This window comes from Danio aesculapii, chromosome 12 (genome assembly GCF_903798145.1).
Source record: "Danio aesculapii chromosome 12, fDanAes4.1, whole genome shotgun sequence".
NCBI lineage: Eukaryota > Metazoa > Chordata > Actinopteri > Cypriniformes > Danionidae > Danio > Danio aesculapii.
The window spans coordinates 25,193,567-25,207,237 of record NC_079446.1 but is presented as its reverse complement, the minus strand read 5'-3'; the positions used below and the strand labels follow the sequence as shown (position 1 = coordinate 25,207,237).

Sequence of the window (13,671 nt, the reverse complement as noted above, 5' to 3'; positions counted from 1 at the left end):
ATTTATTATACTCTAGAGAAAATGTCCATTTCTGGGGTCGGAGGAAATTGTAGCTGTTTTTGTAGCCTGCGCCTTTAAATGAAAATGAGCTCGTTCAGCTGGTTCCCAGAACCGGTAGTAGTCAATTCAGACAAACTTGATGCTCTTTGATGCCTGGTGGTGATGTAAAGGGTAAAGGTCATGCTAGTCAAACTGTTGCTGTTGCTGTTATTTAAGTGAAACTGACTGAAATCTGAGAGATGCGGGCCAGTCTGAACATGTTTCACTGTATTTTCAAGTCAATAATCAAGCCGCTCTGACAATAAATTACAAATAGCCACCTGAATAAGGCCATGGTTATCAACACTTGTAGTGTATGTGTGGAAAAGAGTATTATGAGAATTTGACACAAGGAACTAAAATGATTAACAACCAAAACAATCTAGTCAAAAGAAATTATTGTGAAACCATGGGCTTGGAATTTGTTGGCTGAATAAATCATTCATTCATTTTTTTTCAGCTTAGTCTCTTATTTATCAGGGATCGCCACAGCAGAATGAACCGCCAACTATTCCAGCATATGTTTTACGCAGAAGATCTGCAACCCATGACTGGCTAACATCCATACGCACTCATTCACTCACACACTCATTAATAAAAATTATCTTCTTTTAAAGCTTTCGCAGTTTCACCATTAACTAAGGAATTTATGATCTCAAAAATACACTGTTTTTAAATTTCAATTTTAAATTTAAATGTTTAATCATGGAGAACTGAAAATATTTTATGTATATTGACCATTGATTAACACAACAGCAGTATTTCGAGAGCCTGAAAACTCTTTCACATTTTAAAAATAAAAACAATATCATGTAAAGTACAAGAATGTAATTTTGTGAAAATAGACATTGTGCGCATGTATTATGGGATAAGTGTATTAACGGATATGAGTACAAAAAAAATCTAAAAGTGCAATATTTTGTTATTCTGCAATATATAGTGATATGAATGCAATTTCACCAGATGACTTGAATATCTCTATAAATAATTGATATTTTAGATTGATTCTGTAGTGGGAGTGCATTAGCACAAAACCTAATAAATGCAAAATCTAGAAGCAAAGACTGATACAACAGAGATAAATATACAATTGAAATAAACAGTTTTAGTGTTTTCGAATTCTAGCAATATTCAGGTGCGATAATTGAATAATAAAAATAAAAATAAATCATTATTAAAGTTTAGAAACAGTACAATGTCTTATTCCAAAATGCTTTAAAAACATTAGACAGTCACAGGCCTCAAAAGCACGTGCAGATGATGAAATATAATGCAAACTCAGCATTGCATATTCTGCGATGTGACTATTGCGAATGATCACTTTGTGATATAATGATATATTGTGCAGCCCTAGCTCACACTATGCAACGGTGACAAAGATTTGGTAAATTTGATGTCAGTTGACTACCTTTATATCAAAATGACATAAAATTGACTTCTGACATTGACATCATTGACAGGACTGTCCTGTAATCAATTTTTATTGTTTTTTGAGGGCAATGTTAGACGTCAGTTTGATGTCATTTTAACATCAAGGTAGTTTACATGTATTTAAGGGATGCAAAATTCAGTGTTAAATTTAGACGAGTAAAACTTGTATTATTGTTTTGAAGTCATTATTTTGGTGGTCAAAAGGTCATCAGTGTGTGGATGAGAATCAAATGAATATCAAGATTTTGACATCAAATCAATAAGCATTTTTTGACATGTTTTTGATGTCAGTGTCAATTTGATGTTGTTTTTTGAAAATCCTAAGATTGCTATAATCCTATGATAAAATCTGTGATCTATGAACATTGACATTTTCACCGACAGCCGATTGGCCGTCCAAAAACCAATAAGAGTGCTAAAACTGATAACTCACTCTCTTTGAAAACTTCTAAGAACCTGTCAGTTTTTTTTCTCAGATTTTATTACCATGGCATGTTATGAGTAAAATGAACTCTAGATTGTTTATGTTTGCTCTGAGGAATCGTTTCAGAATGTGCCTTGTGAAAATGTGTCTCTTTGGGGGGGGGGTTCGGGTGGTTTGAAAGGCACCCCCTTTCTGACAAAGTCCAGAATTTTGCCCCTCATTTGTCCCATTTTTGACAGTATGCCATCGTAAATTGTGAAAATAACCAATAGAAGAAGGCTTTAAGAAGAATAACCAATAAAATAACCAATAAAAGGAAGCTTTTATTATTTAAATGGACGAATTCTGACTGAGGAAATGAGCTGGAAAGTTTGTTATTTGACTATTGGCTTGTTTTTCATTTAAAACAAGATTTAATAGATTCCTGATTTTTGTAGTTGTTTGTTCTTTATGATGGATGATAATAAATTAGCATTTAAAACTGGGCATTTGTAAATAAACATACATTTTTGTACACAAAAAAATAGTATGATAAGCACTTTAACAAAAATGTAGGAAGTATTTTTGTTGCATAAAAGTGTGGTAGTTATAACCAACTGACAAGCTAATCCAGTACAAATTAGTGCTTAAAATGTCACTAAAATGCAGTATTTGAACCTCAAATAACTGCAAAAAGGTCCACTTTTGAGAAAAAAAATACCTCTTTTAAAAGGCTGGCTACAGGCCTGCAACATTATAACAACAGATCTTACACTCTGACATGAGGATCATGTTCATACAGTCATACTACAGACTGAACAGTCCACAACAGTCTACAATCATAAAAGAATGATTAAAAATTGCACAGTGTGAGCCTGGCTTAACACTAAAATGGAGAACTACAGGACTGCATATGAGCAGTTACTTAATATTTCTTAACAAAGAGAAATCGCCAACTACTGGCCCGGCATGTGTAATACAGCTTTTTGGGGGGCATTCTAAAACACTTAACGTGAAAAAAGCTTAACATGGCTTAATGTACCTAAACATCAACCAGAGAAACGCAGATTTCTGTCAAACTTTTCTCGTAATTAACCCTGCCAATTCCATAAAGTGAAAAGCATCACGTTAAGCATTTTCTCCCCTTTTGAAGTCCATTAAAAGGAAAAATTCTAACGTGGTTTAATGTATCTTAACAACAACTGAGGAAAATCAAATTTCGATCAAATTTTACTTGTGATTAGCACTAACTACTAGCAAAAGAATGAGCCCCGTTTCCACAGCTAAAGTGAACAATATTGAGTTGAGCATTTTCCCCTATATTGTTGTGGGGATGTCAATCACATGCACAAGCACATTCTTTTGACAGCAAGGGTTAATCTATTATAAATAAGATTAGATTTTATGAACAGCCTTTTAAACATTTGGTTTCCCCCAGTTATTGTAAAGTTACGTTAAGCGTTTCTTTGTAATGGACTTCAATGGAGGACAAAACGCTTAACGTGATATTGTCTATGGAGTTAGGGCCTGTTCTTTTGACAATAGTTAGTGTTAATCACAAGTAGAAATTTGGATTTTTCTGGTCGGTGTTAAGGTATGTTGTCACGTTAAGCTGTTTCTTTATAATGGACTTCTATAGACCATTTCAATGTGTTAATGTCATTGGCCCATGAACATTTCCTGCTTGTTATCAAACTATTTCATAATTGTAACAAGAGCCAATTCAATCATATCTTAATGTTAAAACAGCTGTCGTAACATTATTTATCTATATGTGGCTCTTTTTGGGTACTCAGGAGCTATGGAAATTAAAAATGTAAAACAGGAAATTTGTTAGGACCGTTATTATTGTTTACATCCCTCAAAATGGTCTATAGGGAGAATGCTTGACATAATATTGTTCAATTGATACAGTAAAATAAAAGCTTTTTCTTTTAACAGCAGAAAGTGTTTATGAGTATATTTTTTAGAAATTTGATTGTATCCGAATGTTAAGTTAAACCACATTAACCTCTTATAATGGACTTCAATATGGATAAAAGGCTTAACTTGACATTGTTCACCTCATCTACAGAATCAGGGCTTGATCTTTTGCTAGTAGTTAGTGTTAATTACAAGTAAAATTTCATAGATTTTTGAGGTACGTTAAGCCATGCCTGACGTTAAGCCATGTTAAGCTTTTTCCTTTTATAATGGACTTCAGTGTAGAGAAACACATAACATGATAATTTTATCTTACTAAAATTTGAGTTTTTGACATCCGACATCAGAATTCTTTTGACATCAGAAAGTGTTTGTCACGAATAAAATTTGATAGAAATTTGATTTTCCCCGCTTGTTGTTAAGTTACATTAAGCCATGTTAAGCTTTTTCCTTATAATGGGGGAGAAAAAGTTTAAAATGATGTTTTTCACTTTATGGAATTGGCACTCATTCTTTTTACAGTAGTTGGGGTTAATTACGAAAAAAGACAGAAATTTGTTTCTCTGGTTGATGTTTAGGTACATTAAACCATGTTAAGCTTTTTTCACGTTAAGCTGTAAACTGGAATCATTTTTACAGCATTGTTATCAGTATACAAAACTTTATTAGCTTCAGTACATCTGTTTTGTGTAAACATTCATACAAGAAATAGTTCATGAAGGGATAGTTCACCCAAAACTCACCCTTTACTTGTTACAAACCAGTTTGAGATTTGTTTGTTCTGCTGAACACATTAAAGAGATTAAGAACAGAAGAGATTAAGAAGTTAGAAACTTGACATCCATAGTACACTGTAAAATCAAATAAGTTAAGGTAACCTAAACCATTTGAGGAAACCGATTGCAACAAACCATTTAAATTTAAACACTAATCCTAATGAGTACTGTGAACTTAATCCATTTGAGTAAACGAAGCAATTTGAGCACAGTAAAACCCAATAAATGATGAGAACTCAAACCAGCTGAGTTCTGTAAAACCCAATTAGTTAAGGCAACTCAAACTGTTTGAGGAAACCGATTGCAACAAACCATAAGTAAACTAATCTAAATGAGTACTGTGAACTTACTTTATTTAAGTTGAAGAAATGAGGTATTTAATTAACTCATCAGCTTCAACACTGAGTTCAAAACTCTTTTCAATTGAGTAGAATTAACTTTCAGTCAATTTTGAGTTAGCTACACTCATTTCATTTGATAAAGTTGACTGTTGGGTTTTACAGTGTAGGAAAAACTAGCAGGTTTCCAACATTCTTCAAAATATCCTCATTTGTGTTCAACAGAACAAAAAAAAATTGAATGAGTAAATGACATTTGTGAACTATCCCATTAAATGTCTTTAGGGGTAATAATAATACCAACAAATATCATTTTTTGAAGAACAACAACACATTCTGTAATTTAAATACAATGTAAATGTCTAATTAAATGTTTACACAACTCCTCATATGTGATTCAATAGGCAAAAATCATTAGCAATAGAACAAAAGCAGTTGTACAGATTGATCTTTTTATTCAAGTACAGAATATATTTTGTTTCACGGTGCATGTTTTAGTCCATTTCTCAAAGAATCGATACAAGTACACTTCTAGAACAGTCACTGTGTCGTGAGATGGCCACCCACACTTCATGGTAAATCTGAGACTAATGCATTACATTCTGAAACGTACAAGGGCTCTTTACTCTCCAGTAGAATATCCTTACAAAAGACAGAACATAAACGATGAGGCTAAATTGCAGGGCAACAAACTGAGCTTATGTTTCAAAGTGCTTGTGCGTTTATTTGTCTCTGAAATTGATTTTGCAAAGCACTTTCGGCTTGTTGCATCCCTTTTCCCTCAAAAATGTCATTTTATATTTCTTTTTTAATGTTAGACGTATGTATATAAAGCATCGCCTAGAATATAAAGTAAACTAAAATTAATATATTAGATCGATTAATCAATACAGGAACAAAAGGCCACTATCCTACACAACTACATTCGTCAACAAATTGTATTCATCTTAAGAAAAATGACAATAAATTCAAAAGATCAATAGTGATTATAAACCAATTGATAAAAAATGCAAAAAGAAGTACAAAGAATAATAATTACACGTCACTTCTGTAATTCATTATGCTAATGTAGCAAAACAAGAGTCAACGGGTCTTCAGACCAGCAAAGACAAAGCGTGCGTATATGTCCCGCGTTCACATATACGACTCTCCTCTTTCCCAAAGTTGCATCTCTGAGAAGAATCCCTCACAAAATGCATAGCCGTGATCCAACGAAAGAGGGACAGGCTGGGCTTCCTCTTTAATCTCCCAAGGATGTTGTTGATTCTGCTGATCCGAGAACATTCCCTCGTAATATTGCGGGTGAACCTGTGCTTGCTGGTGGTGGTGCTGCTGGTGGAAGTCCTCCATGTTGCATCCCATGATGCCGTTGGCCTCGAGGTAAGCACAAGCCTGCTCGTCCTCATTGCTATAACCAGACTCGTTGTGGATTTGGGAAGACGGCTCCATTTCGCATCCCAGCGAGCTCAGCGCTGTGTTGATATCCAAATCCTCAAACGTGCTGTCGTTCCCACTTAGGACGTCATCGAAAACCGACGCCAGGTCAAAGTCTCCTCTCAGGACGTCTGAGGTTTTGATGTCAGTGGTTAACAGGGGGCTCTTGGAGATATGGGCTAGCTTGTTTCCACGTTTGGGGAAAACTTGCTTGCGTTTGTTTCCTTGGAAGTGGCCCATGCCTATTTGTTGGTTGCACTGGGAGGTGTACGAGGAGCTCGGGGAGGAAAGCATTTTGCTTTGTCTCTGGGTATTGAAGTTTGTGGCAGGCATTCGCCGTCGCTTGAAAACGCCATTCACAAACATGTCAGCGTACTGAGGGTCGATTTGCCAAAAGCCTCCTTTTCCTGGCTCGTCTTTCTGCCTGGGCACTTTCATGAAGCACTTGTTCAGGGACAAGTTGTGGCGGATTGAGTTCTGAAAAACCCAAGAAAAATTAGGAGAAACATTTATTATTTATAGGGGATATGGTGTCACAATACAATCTCAATACAAACATGTAACAGTATCTTGTGTGGTTTACACAAAATCCAAACATTTTTGTTAACTTCAAGTATGGTAAGTCCACATTAAATATTGTGGAGCTAGAAGATCATGTTCGCGAGGCTCTGATTTTTAATTTATTTCATTAATAATATATTAAATTATTATAATTAACAGGGAGAGAGTCCAAACTTATTTGTCTAACAATTTTTTGTCTAACAATCAAAAGAATCATGAATATGTATGCTTCTGCTGGTCCAAACATATTCAACTCTATTACCGATTTAATATCATATTCGAATTTCAATGAACACTAATTCTTTTTATTTAAGGTACAATTATATAATATTTTTTCTTCTTTTTTCTAATTGTTTTTTTTTTTTTTTTGGGGGGGGGGGGGGGGGGGGGGGGGGGGGGGGGGGTTACAATAGTTTACAATAAAAAAATGTATATAAATATAAATATTTATATTTATAAAGAGCTATATTTTTTTCCGATAGTCTACAGAACAAACCATCATTTTACAATAACTTGCCTAATTACCCTAACTTGCCTAGTTAACCTAATTAAGCCTTTAAATGTCACTTTAAGCTGTATAGAAGTGTTTTTAAAAATATCTAGTCAAATATTATTTACTGTCATCATGGCAAAGATAAAATAAATCAGTTATTAGAGATGAATTATTAAAACTATTATGTTTAGAAATGTGTTGAACAAATTTTCTTTCCGTTAAACAGAAATTGGGGAAAAAAAACAGGGGGGCTTATATATATATATATATATATATATATATATATATATATATATATATATATATATATATATATATATATGTGCACACTGTCAACATTTTCCTGTATATTCTACAGCAACTTACTGGCAGCAGTTCACCAGTATTTTACTGTTAACTGTTAATCAATGGGGTATATGCACACAGACTTTTACTTTGAACTGTCTTTACATTACAAAATCGCCATGTTTAAGATCTGTTTTCTTTAAAAATGAGTGATTTTACTGCCTGATGGATATACGAAATGAAGTGGGTCAAGAAGCACTGCGTTAAATTTCATTTTTTTCAAATTTTCATAATTTTCATTTTTCTGCACCATGTCTTTAAAATATGACAATTTATTTTACCCCAAGTATTTTCAATAAAGTTTATGTGCTAGCCTACTGCTACTGACGCTAGAGTTTACACTGTCTTTCATCTGGATTTTTGCTTGAGAACTAAATAAATGCTTAAGTTTACTTCAAGTGTTTACACTTAGCTGATGATTGATTATAAAGCTTGTTTGGCATGCTGTGCCTCATAAGATCCTCAAGCCCGGGGCTCCCTCCCGTTTGCAAGGCGCGAGGGGAGTTTGAGCTCAGGTGGATCTCGAGAACTCCCCTGCTGTAATGGCTAACGAACAGATAGTGATTAAGACAAAACTACTTTCTAAAAGCATGTCTATGGTGCCGATTTGGATTAGTCATTTAACTTAAGTTGCATGTTTTTGGAAGGTGGGAGGAAACTGGGGAACTCTGGGGAAACCCATGTGAGCACGGGGAGAACGTATAAATTCTGCACAGAATGGTCGGCTGGCTTGGTAAGAAGTAGAACCAGTAACGTTTTTGCTGTGAGGCAACACTGCTAGCCACTGGGCCACCATGCCACCCATCTAGGAAAGGAGGAGGAGTAGTGGTGGAAGGGGGATTGTTCAAAACGAAGATGGCTATTAAATGGAACTTAGTTTATTCATAGTGGTTTAGCAATCGTCTGATTGGTGAATCATAAATTGAATAATGCGGGACCGGTTGCAAGCAATCATAAGCACGTGATCCTCTCGAAATTAGTTTATAAATAAACTTCACTTAACTGATTGTATTTTAATTACTTTATGATGTCGATGCTGGAACCTTATAAAATTTAAAATAGTCACAGAAACCTTTCACCGGATGTTTACCATTGGCTGAAAAACACTAGCTGTGCATATAGCCCATTCACAGCAAAAATACTGTATTTACTATGTTTTTTATTATGTTTTATGCAGCGGATGCCCTTCCAGTCGCAACCCATCTCTGGGAAACATCCAGACACACTCACTCACACTACGGACAATTTAGCCTACCCAATTCACCTGTACCACATTTCTTTGGACTGTGGGGGAAACCAGAGCACATGGAGGAAACCCACGCGAACGCAGGGGGAACATGCAAGCTCCACACAGAAACACCAACTGACCCAGCCGAGGCTCGAACCAGCGACCTTCTTGCTGTGATGCGACAGCACTACTGCGCCACTGCGTCGCCCAAACTATATGGTAATTTTGTGTAATTTTCACAATGCAACTTTTAAATACAGTAACATACTGCATAACTGTCCTACAGTAAAATACAGTTCATATTACAGTTAAATACTGTGTAATTTACAAAAATCGTTAACAGTGTATATATAAACATAAAGCAAATTCTGATTCTCATTCTTTATATAACCTTTCAGTGATTACTTTATTTTGCTTCAAGTGAGTATTTTGCAGTACTTTGTTAATTTACAATATTTCATTATTTTTATACTGTAAAATATGTAACTGTGATACTAATTTAACTGAATTATGAGCCTACATTATAATTTATCATGAATACAATAACTTCTCATGACAGAAAAAGACAACATGCATAAAGGCTAAATCCCATTGTGCAACAGGTAGAGGTGTCCTGTTTCACTGGCTCAGTGTGTGTGTGTGTGTGTGTGTGTGTGTGTGTGTGTGTGTGTGTGTGTGTGTGTGTGTGTGTGTGTGTGTGTGTGTGTGAGTGACAGAGACAAATGGGGGAGGGGAATGTTGTGTGTACAGGAGAATAAATGCGGTGAATAAAGCTCTCTAGTAATGCAGCACTTCTAGTTTCACATGATCAGCGGCTCCCTTAAGGATCCCTCATTATGGCAGAAGGCCTCAGGAAACCAGTGCTCTTGGGTATAGTGGTCTCAGCTTCCATCATCAGTCACCCTGCCTTAACATTAAGTATATTAACACATCTCACATGAGTGCACAGGTCTGACACCAGTTATTTGGTCTATGGCTCAATGTTTTGGTAGTGCTGTATTGACAGACCACAGTTATTTTGATTCCTAACTAAATGACTATTATGAGTTTTAGAGAATCTGAATTATGCAACAAGTTTAGTCTGATTACTAAAGCAAATGATTCTTATAATTTATCATTTTTAGTGAATATCAGAAAAATGCTAAACTAATCTGTAAGTGTACTCTGATTCCAGAACTAATGATTCTCATGAGTCGATTCTTTTAGGTATAATATAAAGCATGACAGGAGTAGCCTGTTTACCAAAGCAAGAGACTTTTAAAAATTATTTCTTTTTATTGAGGATTGGAAATATATAGTGCTACAACTGTAATCTGATTCCAGAACTAATGACTCATAAATCAATTTTTCTTTTTGCGTGAATTAGAAATATTAAGTATATGATTCTTTTGGATCAATACTTTTTAAAGAATTAGAAATATACAGCATGACAAGAGTAGTCTGTTTAACAGTTGTTTCACTCGAAGGCTATGAAATTATTCTTTTTAGTAAATTAGAAATATACGGCTTGACCAGAGTACTAAAGAGTTGAGTCTTTTGAATCGATTCTTTTTTAATGAATTAGAAAAATACAGCATGACAAAAGTAGTCCTAATACTCATGAGTCAGCTTTTACCAGTGATTGAAAACATTTTTTCAGCTTTACAAAAGCAGTCCAATTTCCAAACGATTAACTTGCATGAATCAATTCTTTATGATGAAGTAGAAATGAACTGTGACAAAGGCAGTCCGATCACCAAACGATTCACTCTTATAAATCGATTCATTATAGTGATGTAGAAATAAACTGCGTGATATAAGAAGTCTCACTACCAAACGAATAACTCTTATGAATCTATTCCTTTTTAGTGAATATACATTGTCCAATTATATATATATATATATATATATATATATATATATATATATATATATATATATATATATATATATATATATATATATATATATATAGCCAAATGAATTGGAAACACACATCAACAAAGCTGCAACATCCGAAAAGATTCGATAATTAATGATAGATTCCTAAATGAATGACTCTTTTGAATCGGTTCTCCTCATGATTCAAAGACCTTGAAATTTCATTATTTGATTCTAACGGTTATAGGATTACCGAGTACCGAGTAACGCAACTGAACAGAAATTATATATATTTCCAAAAGATTTTATTGGTAAACACGTTTATATTTTAAAATGTAGGTCTGTTTGACAGCTCATCTGGTCTATTAAATTCAGAATGATCTTATAATTTAGAATTCAAAGAGAATTGTCTTCATGTATTTATTTCCAAAGTAATAAGGGTCGTTAATGGAACCGTTAAAGAGTCGTTAAAAAGAGGTCAGGTCGATATGCACCTGTTGCATATGTAAAAAAAAATCTCTGGAATATGGTACACATGACAATTAATAGATAAAGAAAGAATTCCTTTAAGTGATCATCAGAGAAAAAATAAACTGAATTTACCTGCCAGCTCGGCTCCGCGTATCTGTAGTAGCAGAAATTCTCGGTGATCCAGCTGTATATGGCTGACAAGGTGATTTTGGTCTTGTTACTGGCTTGCATTGCCATGCAAATCAGAGTGGCATATGAATAGGGTGGCTTCACGTGTCGGTTTGTTTTATAGTCTATCTCCTCAGCTGGGTTTGTTTGCGCCGTTATGTAGTGTCCGGCTTGCTGGAGCGCGTATGGATTGGCCAAACTGCTGCAGGACGTTGTGTGATTCCCAGGTGTCTGTGGCATCCCTGTGGCGGCGGTATCTCCAGCAGGTGGACTGGAGGGCGAGTCAGAACCCCCCAGCTGGTTTTTGTAGTAAAATAGGTGTTGCGGGTGGCAGCCGGAGTTGGGAGTCCTCTCGGGGTTGGCACTGAGGATGGAGAAGTTCTGCAGCCAGTGCAGACTAGTGAGACTGTCGTCAAAGTGCACAGAGCCGCTGACATTGTCCTGATCCTCCGGATGAAGCATCATCCATTTCTCTTTGAATTTATTCGCTATTTCAGGACTCATCAACACCGGCATCTTGAGCGCGAGTTTAAAAGAAGCAGATCTGCGAAAGACAGACAGACACGCTTGAATATTCGAAAATAACGGCTAATAAATAAAGTAATGAACTGTTTTAATATAGGCGTATAATCCACCACAGAGTTGATCCCCTAAACGAAACGCCTACCTGCGAAATGAAAACACGCCGAATAACTCGGTTTTACGTTAGTGGTAGCGGTATAGCCTATGTCTCTTCAGTCTGTTAGATTCAGCCTGTTCTCCTCAGAGCAACAAGTGCAGCGGATAACGGAGCGCATCCACACAATCACACATGTCCTGGTGTCTGCTGATAAAAGTAGCATTCCAATCCCGTCTTCAACAAAGTCCCGTGGAAGCAGTTATTGTGTCGTAACTCGTAAGCAGTGAACAACAGGAGAGAAATGAGATGTGGGCTTCGCACTCCGCCGTTTTGCCCGTTTCTTAATAGCCCTTTAAATGTTGACGCTCTCTGATTGGCTGAGAGCTCCAGAGTAGTCATGTCATTGTCCGTGCGCGAGGAGCGCATTCTGGGGCTTTCAGCCTTTTACATGCCACGGACCTTTTGTACAATGATTACTTATTAATAGTTTTTTATTAAATACATTATATATTCTTTTAAAATAAATATTTTACATTTGTTGCAATGCTATTTTTTCTACAAACTTTTCAATGAAGCTCATCAATGCTTTAATTGCGGTCCTCAAGGGGTCCCAAAATGGACCGCAGCTTGAAAACCCGTTTTATCAGATGAAAATGTGGCAGGTGCTTATTTTCTTGCAATTACAGTGATTATAGTGGTAAATAATTAAATATTGTGTTTTAACCTCTTGAATTAACAAAGGTGTCTTGATTAAAATTCATCACATTCATAACGAAGATTTGCGGTTTATCTATTATGATTTTTGCCTTAGAAATAAACTAACTACACATAAATTGTCCTCTGAACTTTTCTACATTCTTAAAAGAAGTTACCAAAATAATATTTGCAGTGATGCTTAAGATCCTTCTTAAGTTCCCCAAAAACCTTTGTGCACTTTAAAGAGCATTTAATTTTCCACTATAAAAACCTTCTGTGGAGTGGCAGGGTGTAAAGAGCCTTTAGTTTTAAGAGTGCACATTCCTCGAGTAAGTCGTTAAAAGTCGTTGATAATAAACTTTGCGCCCGCGCCAGGAGTAGAAGAAGCGCGCAAGAATGAAAACAGTGTCGCGCTTTAACAGGAGTGCGCCAATTCTCCCGCCTCAGGAGACCTCTGACACTCCTCACAGTCAAAGCATTAGCTTACACACCACATTGTCAAACGCAAAGCCGTTTTCTCGGAGGCTTTGTGTACTTTGTGTAAATAATAGCCTACTTTACTGTATTTTCAGAAACTACCGAAGTTTTGAGTGAGGATTTTCCAAAACAGAGAATACACTGCCACCCTGTGGCTGAACATTATCTCTACGCTACACTGAAAAAAAATATTCAAAGATGATTCCTTGGATTTACTCAATTGTTTTTACGTTAAGTGGTTGTAAACAATTTATTTGGGTTGAATTTAAACAACCAAATTAAGTTGAACATTCTTACATTTAATTTGTTTGTTTAAATTCAACACAAATAAATTGTTTGCAACAGTTTTGCATGCAACACTTTTTTCAGTGTAGCCATAATCTATCAATCTAGTAGTTAGAAATAAGAT

At 35.5% G+C, this 13,671-nt stretch overlaps 1 protein-coding gene across 2 annotated transcripts; it reads right to left on the bottom strand.

The window, feature by feature from the left end:
- Window positions 1-5,911: 5,911 nt before the first annotated feature.
- Window positions 5,912-12,353, bottom strand: foxj1b (forkhead box J1b). 2 transcript variants are annotated; one of them, XM_056469756.1, is made up of 3 exons: window positions 12,138-12,353; window positions 11,435-12,014; window positions 5,912-6,821 (listed from the first exon to the last, which is right to left on the bottom strand). In XM_056469756.1, exons 2-3 carry the CDS (start codon window positions 11,984-11,986, stop codon window positions 6,045-6,047), a joined length of 1,329 nt encoding a protein of 442 aa, XP_056325731.1. In that variant the 5' UTR covers window positions 11,987-12,014; window positions 12,138-12,353; the 3' UTR covers window positions 5,912-6,044. The 2 variants fall into 2 exon arrangements, with proteins under 2 accessions (XP_056325731.1, XP_056325730.1); XM_056469755.1 differs by having other exon boundaries at window positions 11,435-12,353.
- Window positions 12,354-13,671: the final 1,318 nt, after the last annotated feature.